The following is a 20144-nucleotide window of genomic DNA, read 5'->3' as shown; positions in this document are numbered from 1 at the left end:
GAAATAAAACATAATAAGAGGGATATGATATTTTAAGACGTTAGTGATTCTCACTGCAACATCAAATGAGGCAAGTCAAGAGGTAAGGGCAGCAGTTAATAAGCCCTAAATTATGATTTTTTTTTTCTTTTATAAGAAATTATAGGGTGAAGATATTAAAAGGCTGTACACTTTTTGATTATGTACTAGCAGTGTTCAAGGAGACTAAATATGTTTCCAAGGAAATGACAAATAGGACAGCATTCAAGCATCAAATATAAGAGTTTTGTGTAATTGTGTGGATGAGACATCTTGTCATTGACTAAAATCCATGAAATTGTCAGAATAAGGGTCCACGTGGCCCCTTTGCGATAATATTCTAGGTCTGGTAACATCCTCTAAATACATGATTAAGTAGTGCAGACATTTAAGGGAGCCACTGGAATAGTGTGGGCTTATTAAGGTGAGGTTGTATTCATGTCACACTGTGCAGTGGCAGAAAAGCTTAACGTGAGCAGTAAAGAAGCCTCATTATGCTCAGTGGAGTGTGAATATCAGTGTGGCGAGCGGGGCGGTGAACTTCAACTGTGTGTCTGTCAGTGCATTCCACCGACCTGTCCAGGTGTTCGCCGGGCAGCGGACTGAACAAGGCTGTCTGCAGGACCACCTGTTCACAACAATTAAGATTACACACATGCTCCAACAATACGAGCCGGTGAAGTGTGCACAACGTGTGACTTACACAGGAACGGTGTTGTAATGTAATGTAAGTACAAATACTATGTTATTCTACTTAAGTACAAAATTTGTATCTGTACTTGTCTTTGTTATTTATATTTCTAGCAAATTTTACTTTTACTCCACTACATTTCCTCTAACTGTCTTTGTTACACGTTACTACCAAAAAAAATCAGAAGAAGTGTCAGTAACGGTCTGTATTTATACAATGCTTTTCTCGTCTTGATGACTATCAGTTTTGCCTTTCACCCATTCACATATCTTTCATTCCCATTCACACTCTGCAGCATGGGGTTAAGTGTCTTGATCAAGTGCATTTTATATCAGAAAATTACTGATACTTAAGTACAGTAAATGTCATAAAAAAGTGACTTCAAGTTCTACCAGGTCACTTCCTGGTAAGATACTTGTACTTTTATTCAAGTATCCCTTTAAGTTACTATATACAAGACTGCATATGAACGATATGCCATTTTGCCTACTTTAATTGACTAGCACTGTAACACTGTAAGTAATGTGTATTTCTAGAGCACATTTAAATACAACATAATCATAACCGATGGTGCTAATGCTAGATTTGTAAGGTGAGTGACCCAGGAAGAGTTAAAATCATGCATACAGAAAACATAACACTACAGAAGACACATCTTAAGTGTGTTTCCTTGTGTTTTGGGGGAGGGGGTTTATTCACATGGTGGTATCACTTTTGTCGCTGTATCGGTACAATGCGAGGAGAGCATAGTGTTATTTATGCCGTATAATAAAACATTTCACTGACAGTTCCACAGCTGTGCCTGAAACAGTGCCTGAAATGATTTGACTTACTTCAGGAACTCCTGCAAATGATTATGACAGAGTGGAACAGTTAAATGTTGAGCCTTAAGCAGCATTAAAAAAAATATCTGCATCCTCTATTGTTAGGGAATCTGAGCTGCCAGGTGTCCGTGTGCATCCCAACCACAAGTGAAACTTCTGCTAAAGAATTTAGAAAGCTAAATGTGTATCAACTAGAGGTGGGACCAAATATTGATTTTGTGATATATGGTTGTCCTCCCCTGCCCTTCCTCCAATATGATAATCAATATACCAGAGCAAATACCGATATTTTAATTAACAAATTGAGGCACTCTGTAGAAAGTAGAAATCTCTTCTGAAATCTCACCACCAAAAGATAGAACTGTGTTATGATTGGCCAGCTAACGAGCGCTTTCTCAACTGTCTTGTGATTGGTCAGGTAACCGGAAGTGACGTAACTGGCACAGCAGCTCTCAGAAGCGAAGCTCCCCCCTCTGGAACGGTGGATGCACTGCTACTCATTATCAAAACGTTGTTTTAACAATGTTTAAAAATGGCCTCTTCACGACTTCCCGCCGCAGTCCCTTTTACGCCGTTGACCCAGAGTCAGAAGACACTGTCGCAAGTGGAACACCTCCACAACGGACGTTCTTCTTCTTCTGCGGTTCAATGTACGCAGCCGGATGTGCCCGGACTAGCTTCTTGCGCAGGAGGATCTGCGGTTCAGGAGACGGGATTCTTACGTAACGACTCCAGGCTTTATCAGACCACTTGCAGAGCCCGAGAGCACAATAAAACCCAGCTTTCTCAGCAGTGGCTGAACTGTTTGTTTCGAAACTTTAGGGCTTCATAAACGAGGTAATGGCGCAGATACACACACCACAAAAACAGCGTTAATTGGAGCTTCCGGTGTATGGGAGCTTCAGGTGTGGAAGTTCCATTGCTACATTTAACCACACAAATGGCAAAACAATAATAATATTATTGTGATGATTTTCTGCACTTTTATTAGGCAAAACGAAGAAGTGAGTCACTTGAATGTAAATCTGCCACAGCAGTGATAAATCACTTTTAAAAATAGAAAGCAAAGCCACTGACTGAAGTTTGAAAGTAAAAAAAAATAATAAAATACGAGCAGCTCTTAAAGGCAGCAGCAGAGCTCCGCTGATGCCAAGAATCACTAGAGCTCTTTCATCTGCGCGTGCTAAATGATGCTGCGCGCTGATTGGCTGCCGTCCGCTGACTTGTGTCCATCCATCCCGCGGCCCTCTCTCTCTCTCTCTCTCTCTCTCTCTCTACCTCTACCTCTCTCTACTTCTCTCTCACACACAGAGCCGGGCTGAGTGCTCAGTGCTCCTCCCGGTGATCCCCGACAACACCACCACCACCACCCACCACCGCTGCTCCTCCTCACATACACACAGTCACACACACACACACACACGCAGACAAACACACACACACTCATGAGTTCACTCCGTGTCTGTGCGTACCACCGGCTCCTGCAACCTGCCGACTTCACCTGAACCTGCAAAACAAACCATGCGTGCACACTGCATTGTGCGTTACCGCAGGTTATTGCTACTTGTGTGCGCACTCAGGAGGTAACTGCGGGAGGTATGAGCTTGCATGCATGCCATCATCATCATCATCATCATCATGGATTGCCTTTTTCTTCTGATGTGGACTTTACCCATCCCGCTGGTCGGCTGCACCTCAGTCAAGCTTCTCTCCACCCTGCTGTGCTGGAATATCATCAAGGCATGTGGCATTTAAGTACACACACTTGAATTCAACAAATGCAACCTAAACCTGTGTGTTTATTTTATGCATTTATGACCAAGCAGCTGCTGCTTGTGCAGTAAGATGACAATTCATGTCATCTCTAATTAAAACTCATGTTTTGACTTCCACTTATATATCCTCCTGCAACCTGTTGCTACCTGTCCATTAACTTTTTCTTTTCTTGCAGACTCTGCACATTTACTGCTCACACACCTCCCACACCGTATCGGCCAGCTACTCTTCCACTGACAGTGGATTAAATCATGGTGAGTTTTTTTTTTTGTTGCCTTTTGACATGTGTGGATGAAATTCAGGGGTTTGGATATTGGGAGACCATATTAAGATAAGATAATCCCTTGTGAACATTTTACTGTCAGTGTCACAGGAGGTGACAGGTCTAAAGCTAATGTGATACAAATGTTTGGGACCCTTGTTAAGGTTGTTTTAAAAACAATTTAGTGACTCTGGCTGCGGTAGCTGTTGAGACAAGACCATTGATTGCATGTAGGGATTCATTCTTGTCTGCCTTGTCCTGTAGAAACCAAGGAAACAAGTTGAGGTGATTTACATACTCTGATTTACTTAGAGACAAAGGCAAATGGGCTTCTTTCTCAGGTTGTGCAGAATGCATCCTACAAGGTTATTTTTTGAATGAAGCAGAAGTTGCATCCTTTTAAAAAAAAATAAACCTGAAAGAGTCAGGAAACTGTAAGAGAAAACTTATGGAAATGTTGTATCTCCTCTTTTACAACTGTGCTCCTCTGACAGTTTTAAACCTATGTTTTTTTGTCTTGAAAAGCTGACCCATATTTTACATGTGTGTATGTATGGATCGGTGCACCTTCTGTTAAAATCCATCTGTGATCTATATGATGATGATGTGATCGATCTGTCTGACTGTCTATCATCATTGGGTTTTGTTAAGGAAAACCTAAATGTGCTCGTCTGGTAGTCACTAAATTGTCTTTTCTGGTGGACTGGTTTGATTTCAGAATAAATAGCAGGACATATCAATCATAGCCAGGGCAGAAATGCATGTATGCAGAAATGTTATAGAAATAGGCAGAAAAAGCCTTAGAAGATATGAAGGGGTTAACACACTCAGTATGTTTACATGACATAAAAACAAAACACTCATTTTGGTTCAGTCCGACTAAAAGCAGAAATACATTTTAACACGTTAGTCTGGATAAAATTGTACTAAATCAAATTTCTCAAAGTCGGACTAACTCATCAAGTTAACATGGTTGGGAGACGAAGACAGTTGCTGTAACTACATGGGTTACAACCATAGCACGACTTAACTGTGCATGGACACATCCTGACTGATTCTTAGTGGTTTTTGTTCATATTATGGGCCACTTACGACAATATATCCTCCTTGGTCAAATGTACTGGACATACTGTAACTAAGAACTAATTCAGATTTTAGAACACCAGTGAGTCACAACAAATTATTGGAAGTATCATGACATTTTTGTTGTTTTTATCCGTCATCTCCTCAGACTACGAGTTTGTAACGCCAGTGGAGGTGGACTCTGACGGCGGATACCTGTCCCATGATGTGAGCAGGCACAACCGGCGCAGCAAGAGGTCTCTCTCTTCTTCTTCTTCTTCTTCTTCTCTGCACTTCCAGTTATCTGCCTTTGGGCAGAACATGCACCTAGACCTGCATTCATCCTCTGTGGTCGGCCCGGGTTTCACAGTGCAGAGTCTCGGCTTGAATGGCATCACCACGGTGATGGGGGATGCAGGTTTTCACAACTGCCTGTATCAGGGATTTATCCGTAACTTGTCGGGCTCCACAGCTGCCATCTCGACGTGCTCCGGACTGGTGAGTGTCTGCAAGTTTCTTGCTATTTTATGATTTTTTTAAAACTGATTTGATGTTTTCTAAATGGTCTGAGAAAGTGAATCGTCCAATGTTATTGTGGGGGCAGTGTAGCCAAGAGATCAACCTATTCACAACTATCATAGGAAAGAATGAAACATTATGAAATTCCAAATCATAGCTACTATGTTTTTACCTTTTGTTATTGAAGGTGCATTTTTTTTTCAAATGTATGAAGACACTTTATGCAAGGGCAGCATTTGTGAGCTTTCACATCAACACCATGTTTTCATTTTCTGAAAGGTTTAGAGAACATTAAGGAAATAAAGGCGCTCAGTCATCACATCAGGCCTTGCCAAAATTATGGATGAACTGTAACATGACATCATACTCATGAGTATAAGCATCAGTTTCTTGTGCTTTGTCCTGAACCTCTTTGAACACTGGGAGGAGTGGAAAATAGACAGTGAATGGGGGTAAAATGAGGAGAGCGGAGACATCACTATGCTCATATCGCAGTGCAAGGAGAAAGGCTATAATTTTACACAACTGATTATAACTGTTCATGTACAAACACACCTGACTTACTGATGATCAGAATGGAAGGAACAATCGCAGAAGATTTGGTTGACTAAATATGTATCTGTAATATGTACTATTCAAGGAAATATTTCAGAATATAGGAATATGTACCAATTGTTCCTTTAGAGAGTAAAAAAAATATTAACTTCAACCTCATCTTTAGTACAAAGCTTGGATTTAACCTAGCTTTAGCCCGAGCAGTGATTTAAGCACTCAAAGTTACTTCATGATCCCGTGACAGTGTGCTCTACAAAACCCCCTCAGAACTTTTGAAATGTTTTTTTTTTCTTTTTCCATTTTATCTATCTCCAAAAGTGAGTTTCATCTTATAGCGGTAATCTCAGACATATCTACTTTCTGCCTGGAGCATAAAGTGTGTCCCATGAGGAAAACTAAAGGTCCAGTCCAATATTTCCGCAGTGACAGTGACCAGTGCTGGTGCTGTCTGTAAGTATTTGCCTCAAGGCAGCATTTCATTTTTCCAGGCAGACAGGAGACATTTGAGGACATCTAGATATTGATATGGAAGATAAAACCTGCCGCTGGAACAGGTCAAAGGAAGAATATTTAGATTTCTCCCCTATGAGTACATGTAAAATATGTTCTATAAGGGAAAGAGCTTTTCTGCTAAAGTACAAACGGTTTTTCAGATCCTCCAAAGCAGACTAAAGCCTCTTTCACGCTAAAATCAACAGGTAAACATGAGATTGTGGAACCCTGGTGAACATGCTTAAAGAAGGCAGTTAACACCATCCCAATTGAAAAACACAATCAGTCATGTGTTCAAGTCAAAATATTACTGCCAATAAAAAACTCGGACAGTCCAAGCTACTGACTTTTGGCGTGTTTCCACTGAGTTGAACAGTTTGGTACAGTATGGTACTCATTATTTTGCCTTTCCTTTTGGAATAGTACCAGAAAAACAGCCCCAAACATTCCATTTTCAGTACCCTTCCCTTACCAGAGTAATATACGGTATGGTACAGGTTGAGGTAGACCCCCGACAGTCAGCTGATTGGACGACAGAAAAGTGTCACTCCCTTGCAACCGGTGATTCTTCAGCGCCCGTAGTCTATTCTCATACAAAGCTTGACGTCTTTGTGAGACGAACAAATAGGTACCATTCTCAGTTGAACCGCTTTACTGTTCCAAACCGTACCATGGTTTTGATCAGCTTGGTTGATTCTGTTGATTTGATTTGAATCAACAGAACAGATTTGACGATCATTAGGAGCTGCTCTTGTCATCCTCCATTTGTGTTTAATTTACATTCAACATGCATATATTTTCCCTTTAAAGCACGAAGACTGCAATTATAAGATCACCTGTTTTCGTGTGTGTTTTATGGGGTGCCTGGACCCCTAGCTACCAGCACACACACATTCCTTGACTCATCCCACCAGCCTGAAGCAGATGGACACACTACACTCCATAGAAGTCATACTTCCATTTATCATCCAGTCTACATACCTCCTCTTACCTCCTTCTTCCCTTGCTTGCCCTGCTCTTTTGTCCTTTGTTTGCCCTCCTTCTACACCTTCTCTTGTTCTCAGCAATTAAAGCCAGGGTGAAGTCTGAGCTGCCTGGCTGGCACTGCAAATCTTCGCATTGTCCCTTTCATTAGGCTTGCTCCCACCCACAGTAAAACGCCACTATTCTGGTCTCTTAAAAGCGCTGTGACTACAGAATGTGATTGGGCCATGATTGCATTTCAATAGGCCTCGATTTGGGCTTTGATCTATTTTTTACTCCTCTCCTCTTCAGCTTGTGCTTTGTTATGTTTTCTTTCTTTCTATTCCAAGTGGGACTTTGGGGTCTTTGTTGGTTGGATATTCACTCAGGAAGTTTAAATAGTCATGTCTCATATCATTATATTTCTGGCAGATTAGCAGCCGAAATTAAAGTTAATGAAATAACCAAGACAAAGTGCATGAAAAGTGAATTCTCCGCCTTTCACCTCCTGTCTGTCGCTTCTTCTTTTCAGTGCATCCATCTGTGTGTGTTGTTAGACCTATGCAAGGCTTAAAACAATGAAAGCAGTTAACCCCTGCTTTTCATCTGGCCCCCTGCCCAGAATATTTGGATTAAGTTCAAATGAGGAACAAGGCATTTAAGACAGCTTGATGCAGTGACAGGCTCGAGGAAGAGATTAAACTGGGATTAAAGCAATGCAAAAGAGGAAGAAGTCATTAGAAAAAAGGAAAAATAGACATGGAAATCTAAGTAAAATAGGGAAAAGCAAAGAGGGTGAAGCAATGAGTGACAAGTGAGCATGGGCTGGCCTCGGCTGGGAGTGTAGAGTGCGGTGCAAGAATAATGTGAATTCATTATCTTGGGTGGAAGCTCTCAGGGAGGCTGGATGGTCTCTTTATAGAGAGTTGGAGAGATGGACTCAGTTTATGTCAAAGAGCTTTGGAGGAAAAAAATGAAGTGAGCGCAAAAGAGAAAAATCGCCGTCTCATTCTTCATGTCATTGTCTCCTTTCAACAGAGAGAAGGAAAGAGGAGAACAGGGAAAAGAATGTCCCTGAAATAGGGTTTTTGGACTTGACCCCGCTTGTTAATAGTGTAGAGGTGTCAACACCAGCTACTGGGCCAAACCAAGCTCAGCCTGTTTTAAACATTCATCCTGGCCCAGACCAAGCAGATGGAAGTGGGATTCCGCTGTTTTAATGAAGGATATTGTGAGATGGAATTAAGAGCAGGGCAGGATGGATAGATGATTGCCAAAGAGGGATTTTCCATTGCAAATCCTCATTAATTGAACATGGCGATACTCACTGTTTTTTAATTATTCTCTCCGCGTCCTCACAAAGCACTGCACTCATGTATGCGAGTGAAATTAAGTTGTCTCTTTGGCTTTTGCATGAGAGATGAAAGGATGTCATTTTCAGACGTAATGCTCTCTGACGTGCAAGAGGAGGGAAAGAAACCAGGGGAGGGCCCTCTTACTTTCTTCTTTTCAGTGTTTCTCATCTGAGGTCACACTGCTGCTTGACCCCAATCCTCTCTGCTCAGGCATATGGGTTGTGGTGAGGTGGGGGGTGTGGGTGGTTGTAGGGTTTCGACCTGGACTCTTACAGGTTCTTACCACTGTATGTAGTACAAGTTCAGAGCTGCTCTCCACTCAAGTGAATGCAGGAAAAATAAATGATTTACTGCTCACCTCTATCCTCCAGCCCCCTCCCCAGGACAGGATTCTTCTCTGGAGTGATTAGGGCAGACCTAAGTCGGTCAGAAAAATGCTCACTGTGTCATAAATATGACACTTTTCTTAGCAGCTGGGCAATTTAATAATTGGCGAGCTGCATAGACAAATGTATTAATAAATCACAGACAACAGATACATAAACCTTTGGATATGTATATTACTAAATTAGGCTGACAACAGAATTTATCAGTTTCATCCCTAAATAAATTATAGAGATTTACATATGCGGATATAGGCCCCTGCAAAGGTCACAGGTATGTTATTTTGTAATTAGTTATATGTGTGAAGTCTAAATATTCACTAATTATAAGAAGCTTTTGACTAAGGATATCTGTCTGTGAGCAACAGCATATCTAAAAAAGTAAGACTTGGATTACATTTTTCTGAGGATGTAGGTTATGGCCCAAGGATGAAATTATTACATTTTGATTCAGATACAGATTATTGTAACACGTAGGCTTGTTAACCTACTGGGTTACAAGCGTGTACTGACGGTGGGGAACTCCCTGGCCTCTGTGCTCTCCAAGTGCTTTCTCTAGTTTAGTATTGTTGTTCAGCATAGCTGCTTATAATGAAGTATTGCTTGTGTCCATCATCTTTACTGCTTCAATATAAAAACCATTTAAGATGAATGCACCCAGTGTCAGGCTAGCTGTGTCAGGTTGTGACAGAGCTGACCTTGACCTTTACTGTGACCTCTCCCATGCCCCCAGCAGGCCAGGTCAGAGACAGGTTGGGTTCTATGGAAACTGAGCATGCAGGTTCAGATAAACCAATGGGTTCGATTTAAAGGGATCACTTTTCTCCTTGTGTGGCGCTGTCTTTAGGTTGCTTCACTGAGTGTCGAACAGTGTCATATCCTAACTTTCCAGTATGTGGCATCCAATTGTGAGAGGATATTGGCTGTTATGTAAGTTCAACTGCACAGGATTTGATGCATTGCAATTGAACTACTTCCCTTTTTATATTCCTCTAGATACCTCTATGTTAGTATGGATGCTTATAACTTCTGATATTGCACTGAAATACCCATCTGGATGTAGACCCCTTTTTCATTTTCAAATAGTCATATGGATGTAGTCTTAAAGTGTGTTTACTTTCCGTGGTCCCTTTTTCTTTACATTTAAATTTCTCCAGTATTTTTCTATATCTTACATACTTGTCATCTTCTGTCTACTATGGTTTGGCTGCAGATAAGCACAGGAGATGGACGTGTGGTGATGGCATCACATTTTATAGCCTAACGTGTGTTTGCACAGCCACTTGTGAAAGGAAGAAAGTGTCAATACACCCCTCCTTTATTCTTCTGTCGCAGCACCCCGCCGTCTTTTCTCTGTCAGCTTAGATCAAACCTGCTGTCTGGTGGCCGTTGTTGACACGGTGACGCATGTTGTGGCAACCACTGGTGACTGTTGTCCGACAGGAGCCCAACCTCTGTCTGTCTCCAACAGACAGAGGGCTCCACGTGGTGTGAAAAAAAGCATTTGCCCTTTCCCGAGCCTTCTCCTTCTTTGATTGCTGGATGCAACTGTAGCCTCTGGAGGGCTTTGAGGTTGAAGGACATATCACAATGTGATGGGTTTACAACGTAAGCACATGTGTGTGATCTCCAGTACTCCAGTACTTGTTGGCTAATTTGGATAATTTGACATCCTTCTCAAAAGTCTTTTTCCTCCACATCAAAGGATCTTTTGATCCTTTGGATTTGTTTTTTCGAGTAAAAGTTAAACATGTATTAAGTCAGTTCTAACAGAATTCATGTATAGGATATTTATATGACATTCATATGTGTGTAAACTACATCTGGAAAATAAAACAATTTGGCCAAAAGGCATACATTTAACTCCTCAAAAGCTCTGTTTGAATATTTAACATATGTAGATGTTGTAATCCCATTAGAGCCCTCATGGAGCTTAGAGACAGAATATGATTACTCATCTGTCGGGATGGAGGCAACACATGATGTGTGCACGTTTGCCAGTGTGCTTCAAATCCCACAGGCTTTTGCAAAGTAAAAATGACATTTGAATGACCGATTTCCAGACACCACTCAAGTCATTTGTACCTGTCCATTTTCTGTAAAGGCCAACAAATTGGAACAACGTCCCTCTACAATGTGCTGCTCTGGCTTGGCCATAATTCAGGGACGGGGCTGGGCCACAGAGGAGCTCAGAGCTTGGCGCTACAAGAGGAGAGTGGCCCGGAGCAGTTCCCTGGTGGTCTGGACGCTGACAGTGATGTAGTGCCCACCGTTAGATGCCAGCAGGAGAGGGGGTCAGGTTCTCAGCATGGGTGTGGGATGGTTTTGTGTGTGTGCGCTTTTATGTCCTTTTTAGTCTGTGCAAGGTCTCTCTCTCTCACACAAGACAAATGGTTGGTGTTCAAGTCTTCAAGTGGATGCTGCAACTTCTACAAACAGAACCCATACATCAAATCTGACCTACTATTGTCACCGCTGCATTACATTCACTGGTGCTGTGGTGAAACAGTCCAGGCACATGAGGAGTGACAATTGGACTGGTACATTTCAGGACAGACTCTAAGTATAGGTTGTTGTTTTTTACAAAAGGGTGGCCGACTGTTGTTTGAGGTACATTTCTTTCCAGTGGTAAAGTTTAGAATTTAAGTTGCCACAGTAGCTGTGATTGCAGGGAGTGACCACTTGGGCCACCTGATGATGGTATATGTTGAAGATTGTTGCAGTAATGCATGATGCTTTTCTGCGCATGTTATTGGAGTTTAGTGGATCAGTGGTTCACCGCTTCATCTTTCAACTGGAAGGTTGTTTGATCTCACGACTCTGCTAGTCTACATGCTAATGTGTCCCTGACACTTGACCCCAACTTGCTCCTCATGCCGATGCTGGCAGCGGGTTATGGTTAATGTGAGAGAAAATGCGCTGCACATACTGTAGATGCACTGTGAGAATGTGGGAATGAATATGTGTGTCAAGCTGCATTGCGTATAAATATACATTTGTGTAGTAGTATCACTGGATATGATAAGCTACTGTAGAAATATATTATTCCTTTTTAGAAAAAGTGATTTTTTTTTTAGTTCTTTACAACTTGCACTGAGTTCATTTAGCTTCTCTGGGCGATGGGGTGTGACTTCCAAATTCTGCCAGCTCCACCTTTCCATTTTATGCTTCCATTTTATAGGGTTTGGTTGACCTTTTCTGGAAAATTGAGAAGTCACCATCTCTCACATTTTCGAGAAATTTTGGAATAAGTTTCTAAGTTAATTTTGACTTTATTTAAATTACATTGTTGTCATTTGCATCACACTAGCGCTGCATTTGTAAGTCAGTAAAAGTGTCAGAGTAGCACCGTAACCAGTTAGAGTACAGTTAACGACACTTTGAAGAACAACATTTCCATGTGTATGAACTGGTGTGGGAGTTGCCTGTTCTGTTTCCTGCTGTGTCTACACTGGATAACGAGTAGGACTGTTGCCCATAGGCTCCTAATGACAAAGGACTCACCCAGCACCATCACTTTTTCTCTTTGTGTGTGTGCGTGTGTGTGTATGCCCACCTCTGCTGTGTTCCCCAGACACATTCACAGGGTGTCACTAGGTTGTTCAAAGACAATTAGTGAGGACAAACAAGGAAGAAAACCCTGGGCTATTGGCACACTGTGAGCCTCATCAGTCGTACATGATGAGGGTTATCTAGACATGGTATCACCAATGGGGTGATTGTAAATGACTTTGCTGCAGTTGACCAATCTGCCTGTGTTTCTCTATCCTCTTTTGCACTCAAAAACCCCATCCTAATGTTTGGCTCTTGCAGTGGGAATGGACAGTGGAGTTAGCACTGAATCTGCTCTTAGAAGTTAGAGATAATGTAATCACAGTAACACCGTCTTTTGTTTCCATTGTACTTTCGCATCATGTGCACCACATTGGATGTTTCTGGATTGTTTGTGATGTGAAATATGACTCACCAGAGGTAAAATACAAACTAGATTGCACATGGGAAATTAGTCACGAATTCCCCTTTTTTTGTTTTGCAGTTTTAGCCATGTTTTAAAACCCCACATATAACCACAAATTTGATGCATAAAAGTGAAACTGTGAAATGCATTCTTTAGACATTTAAGTTCCAGTTTTGTAAGATTTTGTGACATCTAATGGTGAGTCCAAAGTTGCTGTTCTTTATATGCAAATTAAGCTTCTGCTAACCCTGTAGGAGCATGGTGGCCCAAGATGGTAGCCCCGGTAAAGCAAGTTTGGCTACAAAGGGAAAGTGATTGTTTATTTTAAAGTGATTATACACTATTATAAACATACTTCAGGGTTGTATATTTAGTTCCTGACCATAAACCCTCTTAAATGTTACACAGTGGACCTTTAAAGGAAGAGGCAGCACCCTGAAGAAGAAGGCAGAAATGCAACACGATGATTCTATTGAAGAAGTCAGATGCCTGAAGGGCCTCCTCCTGCTCTTGAATGATTTTTTTCCCTCCACATCACAGACTGTGCTCACATGATGTTCAGCTGAGCTGGAGTGCAGATGTGCTTTACAGTGCAATAATCACCGGCTTGGGGCTTCTCACCACTTGGCCCTAGTCTTTAACAGCATGTAAGCACTTACTCATTTGCCTTATAATATAATGGTGGGAAGCCTTAAAAGAAGCTACAGTGTATAGAGTGACAAGCTAATGATGCCTTCTCCCCTCACATAAATCAGTATGTTGCCAGACACACAGAGCTTTTTGTTGGAGTGAGTTGTTTTTTTTATTTTATCCAAGGAAAAGGAAAATCATGAGAGAGATGTGTTATTTTCAAGCTGAAAATAGTAGCATTGCTGGACTGGAAGTGGCCCGACTCGGCCTGTAATCTGTCTGCAAGGATTGAGGAGTGAGAGAAAGTCAGAGAAATGTGAGTCTGCATGTAAACCTGAGTGAAAAGCAAAGTGGTGAGTGCTTCCCTCCCTTCAATCAAGCTAAGTCCCACAGGTGTTAATGTACCTGAAAGACGAAAGCGATAACTACAGGTCTGCTGTAACATCACCTGTTATCTCCTCTGGTGTTCACAGATGCCATGTAGAAGCCTGTGAAGCTCCATATAGACCATTTATCTTTGATGTCGTACCAGCACTTTCACCACATTACAGAGCTTGATATACCAATAATGATGTTTATGTATTATTTACATATAATACATATAATATGATCACCACGATATTCAGCAATATGACATGTGTTATCATACCTGTCTCTACAAACAGTAAACAAAGTCTAACAAAGTTAAATCATTGGAATTGGTCTATGTCATCTAAAGAAAGAACATACCTGAATTCTCACAATGCCATTCCATAGTGTGATGTTTTAGAGAATCTGAGAATCACTGTTCTACCAAGAATGCCTCTCTCATTTCAACCCCTTCCTGTCCTTGTACCACAATCCACCATGGTCAACACATATCTGGCAAATCAGGAAACCAAGAATCCAGCTTAAAATACTGATGGCAACAAGAGGGAAAGAAGGTCTTGGTTTACCCAAATCAACACTGTGCCCAGCTCAGCAGAGAGTAGTGGTGGCTTGAGTGGTCATGGATTTAGAGTGTAGAAGGGTTTCTGTTGAAATACAATCCTTTCCAGACATTTTGCTGTTTACTTTTTTTTTCATTTGTCTTGGGAAAATGAAATCGAGATACAAGCAGCACCTGAACCACAGCGGTAGATATACTGAATATATTGTTTTTTACAACTTCAAGACATATTTACCTTAGCACTAAGAGACCTCTATGCAATAGGTGTGTTCAAATGTGATGCCATGCAACAAAACAAATAGAGACTATAGACCAACCATTGTACGCAGGCACTGTCACCTCTGAAAAATGAATTAATTTCCTGGCTTCTTCGTCGGTTACTTCCATCTGCTAACTGCTGGAAATTAAATTGGAGAAGTGGTAGTTGTGGTGATGCAGCTGGGGCAGAGAGAGACAGAGAGACATGCTAATTATAAATGAATTAACTAACTTGTGGTTGTTGGGGGTGAGTTAGATCCACCGTAATCTGATTCCTTATTATAGAATATGTGTTGCACATGCTGCAAAGAAGATATTCATATTGACATAATAAGGCCAGTGTGATAATGCGAGGGTGATGGATGGAAGGGGAGGCAATTTATGAAATCTTCAAATGTCACAGGTGGTAATGGTAATATTGGTTGACGGGAGAAGCCGCTAAAAAAGAAAAAGGCCTCTCTTGTTTAAAAAGGTAATATGTGACGAGGAGTTGTTTTCACAGGTCAAGGTTGTTGTAAATACCAGACACAAAGACGGATGAAACGATGGGCAAACGGGATCAGTGTATGGTGACGGGAAACGCCTCCTGTGACCTCTGTTTTGAATTCCAATCCATTTTCGTTGAGCTGCAGTCATTTTCACCAAGGATCTTTGTTTCCTTCTGGTATGTTTTATTAACGGCCTGAAGGAAAGTTTTCTTTTTTCTTACCTGGTCCTCACAGGTCAATTCTTTCAGCGCGATGATGCAGGTGCAGATCGCTGCGAACGATCTCGTTCAAGGTCTTCTTTTTTGACAGATATTGATGTGCTAGAGTTCAAACCATTTACTCCGAAGAACCAAATGTCCAGCCACTGCACCATGTGGCCCTGAAGTGGTGTCAGTATAATGAAGTTGGAGGGGTAGCTTCCTGCAAAACTTCTCATAAAGCATGGGGACACTGACTGAAGGATTTATGGACAGGTGAAGGATGAAGGGATGGATGGAGGGAGGGATGGATGGAGGGGTGGATGGGGCTGACGATGGCAGTCTGCCATGTATCCAGGCACTGTTTTGACAACAAGAGCCTTTCACTCCATGGCTTTTCTTTTGTCCTGTCTCTGTTTATTTTGCCACCTGCTAGTCTAGGGGAATGGGTTCAAGAGGAGCTCTCTACCACACACACACACACACACACACACACACACACACACACACACACACACACACACACCCACACCCTCTGCACATGCACTGATTTTATCATAGACATATACACCCACTGACCCACTGATCTTTGGCCTTGAGTGTGTTTATCTGTATGTGTGTGTGAGTGACTGAGAGATGGATGGATAGAGAGAGAGAGAGCATGATTGCACAGCTATTTTGTGTACATTTGCGGAGTTGTGGAGTGAATTAGGTAGAATTCTCTGCCCAGACGGAATGTTTAAGGTTCACTTGCTCAGGGCCTAAACACACAAAAACATGTTTTGGTGAATCTGCAAAAGTTTGTCATTGCTTCATGATAGATTTGGTGTTTTGGGAGCGCAAACACAGTATTATTGAAAATAAGACCCAGAGTGAAAAATTCTCAAAACACTACCCTTGGATTGTGTTCCCCTTTTTTTGATGCAAGAGCTCCACCACTCTTGCATTTGTTGTCTCTATCGTCTTTGTCATCACCATCTTATTCTTGTGTTTAAAGTTAGTTTGATTTGTTCAGTTAATTATACATAAACCACATATTATCTTGACATTACATTGGCCGACTGTTCAAGTCAATCCAATTTCTCAAATGCTGCCTTTTTTTTGTAGAATGTAACGTCAAATTAGATTAAAGTCTTCAGTAAAGATGACATTCGATGAAATAATATTTGACTGTGTCAAACCAGAAATTATGATTAGTAATGGTTGATGAATAGAGTGAATTTGTAGATGGGATGAATGATGCGTAAACTTTATTTTGAGAAAGTGAAGTCGACTATGCCGTGTATTTAAATGAAAATGTCAACAATTAAGCACTGCAGTATTTTTCTTTTGCTTTGAGTAAAAGTAAATGTTGTTGGATGGATTCAACTCATGATTTGGAATCAATGAAAAACAAAGAGAGCTGTCCATAAAAAGGGAAATTTGATGCCTTTCTGCCTTTCAGCTAAATAAGACATCTCTTTTCAACAGCTGTTTGCACTCTGCACATCTGCCAAATATTAGGATACTGTGTAGCTGCTAAGTTTAGGTGGGGATAATGTGGGTGGACCTCAAGTGAAACGTGTGGTTAGGGCAGAGAGAATCGTTGCCTCAACCAAAGGCTGCTTCAGCTGCACTTGAAATCATGAGTTTAGACTTATTGTCAATGCTTTGTGTGTGTTTTCCAGTCAGGTTTGATCCGTGTGTCTCAGGAGGAGTATTTGATTTCCCCATTACCCCAACATTTGGCCAAACGGCATAACTACAGCGCCCCCAGTGGTCACCACCCGCATGTTGTTTACAAACGCTCAGCGGAACACATTGTCGAGAGGAGAACTCGCAGCCCATCAAGCACCAGTTTTTCCAAACCTGACAAATCACCCCCTCAACATCATCATCAGCAGTGGCGGCGGCGGCGGCACCAACGCCATGACGACCAACGTGGAAAACTGACGAGAAAACACTTCTGTGGACCCCGCAAGCAAAGTATGTAAGGGAACCTTACATTCCTTCTCATATTCCTACTTTACTGTTACATGCACCTGTCATATAAAGTGTACATACAAACAAGACACTGAGATGACTGTTGTGTATGACAGTCATGCTTTATGAGGGCAAAAGGCAGATATTACACATTTACTCCCTGACTTAAAACCGAAAGTTCATTTAAAACTGCAGCGTTTTTACCCTGATAATTAGATCTGAAGCCCTAATATACTGGACAATACAAATATTAGTCATGTTGGATTATACAAATTATTGTTTTTGTAGAATGCATGGTTGGATCACAAAACCTCATCATATAGGTCAAACATTGAAAATGTCAACCCCCCCCAAAATTACACACATCAAAGACCTTTAATCCTTTTGGCTCACATATCCATCATCTTTATTTATCCTTTTGTTTGACTGCATAATATATTTATCACACATGTATTTGAGGCCTTTGTGAGAGGGCTGAACCAGCCCGAGGCTACTTAACCCTCTGCCAAGGTTACGGCCTTATCTTTCCTAGTGGTGAGAGGTAGGAAGCAGTGTGGGGAGTGAATTTCCTGTCTTTTCAGCACCAAAACCTCCACAGTTCATTCATTTGACCCTCACTGCCAAGTTCTTGCTCTCTTTCTCTCTCTGTGCCTTTGTACATTATATTGTCTGTCTCTCCGCCCTTCCGTCATTCCCCTTTTACCCCCGTAGACACTCCCAAGCCCCCCTCTGAGGACCGCTTCATCATGCCGGATGAGTTTCCGATACCTGAGGTGGAAGGGCCAGGAAGGGCAAAGAGATCGCCCATCCTCTCCAACAGAGTGGGTGGTCTGAATGTGGAGACCCTGGTGGTGGCAGACAGGAAGATGTTGGAGAAACACGGCAGGGACAACGTCACTACCTATGTCCTCACCGTCATGAACATGGTGAGGGTGTGAGAGGAGGAGGGTGGAGAGTGAATGTTTATGATGAGGAAATCTGTAGCCGAGTATTTTGTGTTCAAAGATACAGTTACTCTGGAGCAGTGTTTCTCAATACTGGTCCTCAAGGACCCCCCAAAGCCTGGTAATGGCCCATTCATTTGAATCAGGAGTGTTTGAACAGTGCAATGGGTCCTTAAGGACCAGGATTGAGAAACACTGCTGGAGAGAATCTTTGTAGTTCATTGCATGTCTGAAAGCAGCTTGAGTCTAATAAATGTCTCTAATTTACTCGTGTGATTTTGCATGTAGTAAACAACTGAAGAGGTCACATGACCCTTGTCTTGTAAGTTGCAGCTGTAGTCAGACATGTGGTTAATCACGACCGGCACACGGTCTTTTGCAGGTTTCCAGTCTTTTTAAAGATGGTACTATTGGGAGCGACATCAACATCGTGGTGGTCAGCTTGTTACTTCTGGAACAAGACCCTGTGAGTAGATTCACACACGACAACTTTACAAAAGTTTTCTTTTTCGTACCTGATGCTGTTGGGAATTATTATTATTCATTCGCTGTATCTCTGTTTTCTCTCCCTTCACTTCCAGCTGGGCTTGACCATAAATCACCATGCTGACCAGTCCCTTAACAGTTTCTGTCAGTGGCAGTCAGGACTGGTGGGGAAAGGCGGTAAGCGGCATGATCACGCTGTTCTCCTCACCGGACTAGACATCTGTTCCTGGAAGAACGAGCCCTGCGACACCCTGGGTAAGACCATGCTCATGCAGCGACCTCATTCGTGGCAGAAAACCTTTGCTTGATTTGCTGTAAATGTTGTAATTTTGTTCATGTAGACCGGTATGTAGGTGATTCAGTGGGCAAATACATTAGCCTCTGATCGGGTCAGGCGAATGAAGATGCAGGCGAAAAACACAAAGACAATGAGAGAGAGGAGGGGGGTTGTGTGAATTGCAGTGAAGCTACCCAGCCAGAAATCTCCTTGATCATCTGGCACTCTGTGGAGTAAAAAGCTCAATAAATAGTGTTCTGCCATGGTTGTCTCTCAAATCAGCACAAGAACGTCTAAATCTAAATAAAATTTTTACTTAGATTTTCTTTCACCATTTTTGCATCCACTGTATGCACGCTATGACATCATTATGTCATCCTGAGTGAATCAGTGATGTGACTTTTTTTTTTTTTTTTTTTAACAATGTTTTGCAAGATGTTTTTTTTGTCTATTCTGCATGATCCAGTTATTTTTCTGTTAAGTGTGGGGTTAAGGAAGAGAAACTGCTCATTGTTATGGCTAATGTGGCTCCAACGAAACTAAACTTAACGCAAGTAAATTGGGGAAGCACTTAATTTCAATAGCTGCTGAAATGTTTGACAAATACAACATAAAAGTGGGCAGAGACAGAGGCCAAGGCTCTGAAAGTAATAACATTTTTGTTCTGCCAGTTATGTTTAAGTTTAAAATCTGGCTCTTAAAATCACACATCTATCACATATTAACATGTTGACATATTCATATTGTATATGGAACTATTTCTTTGATCCACTGAGAAAAAATGTTGCCAGAAAATATTTTGAAAATGGTGACCACAGCTTAATACTTTCATCAGCTAGTCAGTTTCAGTAACATCACTTATCTTCCTCCCGGTGTTGTCAGGTCTGCCGTAAGCCACAGCCCAATAAACTAATCAGGCATCAGCTTTACAGCTTTGTGTGAAATTCCCCTCCATGAATGCAAGTACGAGACAGAGGTTTGATGCTTGTCAAATCTGTCAGAGGTTTCAGCAAAAGAAATGTGTTCACTGACAACAAAGAGAAAGAGACAAGAGAATTTCACAATATCGCAATTACATAATGTAATTTGTGTTGCGGTGTGTTAGATAATTACTCA

The 20144-nt window shown here is 41.6% G+C and overlaps 1 protein-coding gene across 1 annotated transcript in view; it reads left to right on the top strand.

Moving 5' to 3' along the window:
- Positions 1-3171: 3171 nt before the first annotated feature.
- The window catches only part of adamts18 (ADAM metallopeptidase with thrombospondin type 1 motif, 18), a gene marked incomplete at both ends in the record, with an annotated part of 47121 nt that continues 30148 nt past the window's right edge, over positions 3172-20144 (top strand). The window contains 7 exons of the mRNA XM_083900878.1: positions 3172-3273; positions 3485-3563; positions 4803-5131; positions 17027-17324; positions 18033-18247; positions 18648-18731; positions 18847-19006. Coding sequence (XP_083757004.1) covers positions 3172-3273; positions 3485-3563; positions 4803-5131; positions 17027-17324; positions 18033-18247; positions 18648-18731; positions 18847-19006 — 1267 coding nt within the window. The remainder of the gene's footprint in view (positions 3274-3484; positions 3564-4802; positions 5132-17026; positions 17325-18032; positions 18248-18647; positions 18732-18846; positions 19007-20144) is intronic.

The sequence above is a fragment of the Microchirus variegatus genome, assembly GCF_963457635.1.
Source record: "Microchirus variegatus genome assembly, chromosome: 14".
NCBI lineage: Eukaryota > Metazoa > Chordata > Actinopteri > Pleuronectiformes > Soleidae > Microchirus > Microchirus variegatus.
This window is presented reverse-complemented; position numbering and strand designations above follow the sequence as displayed.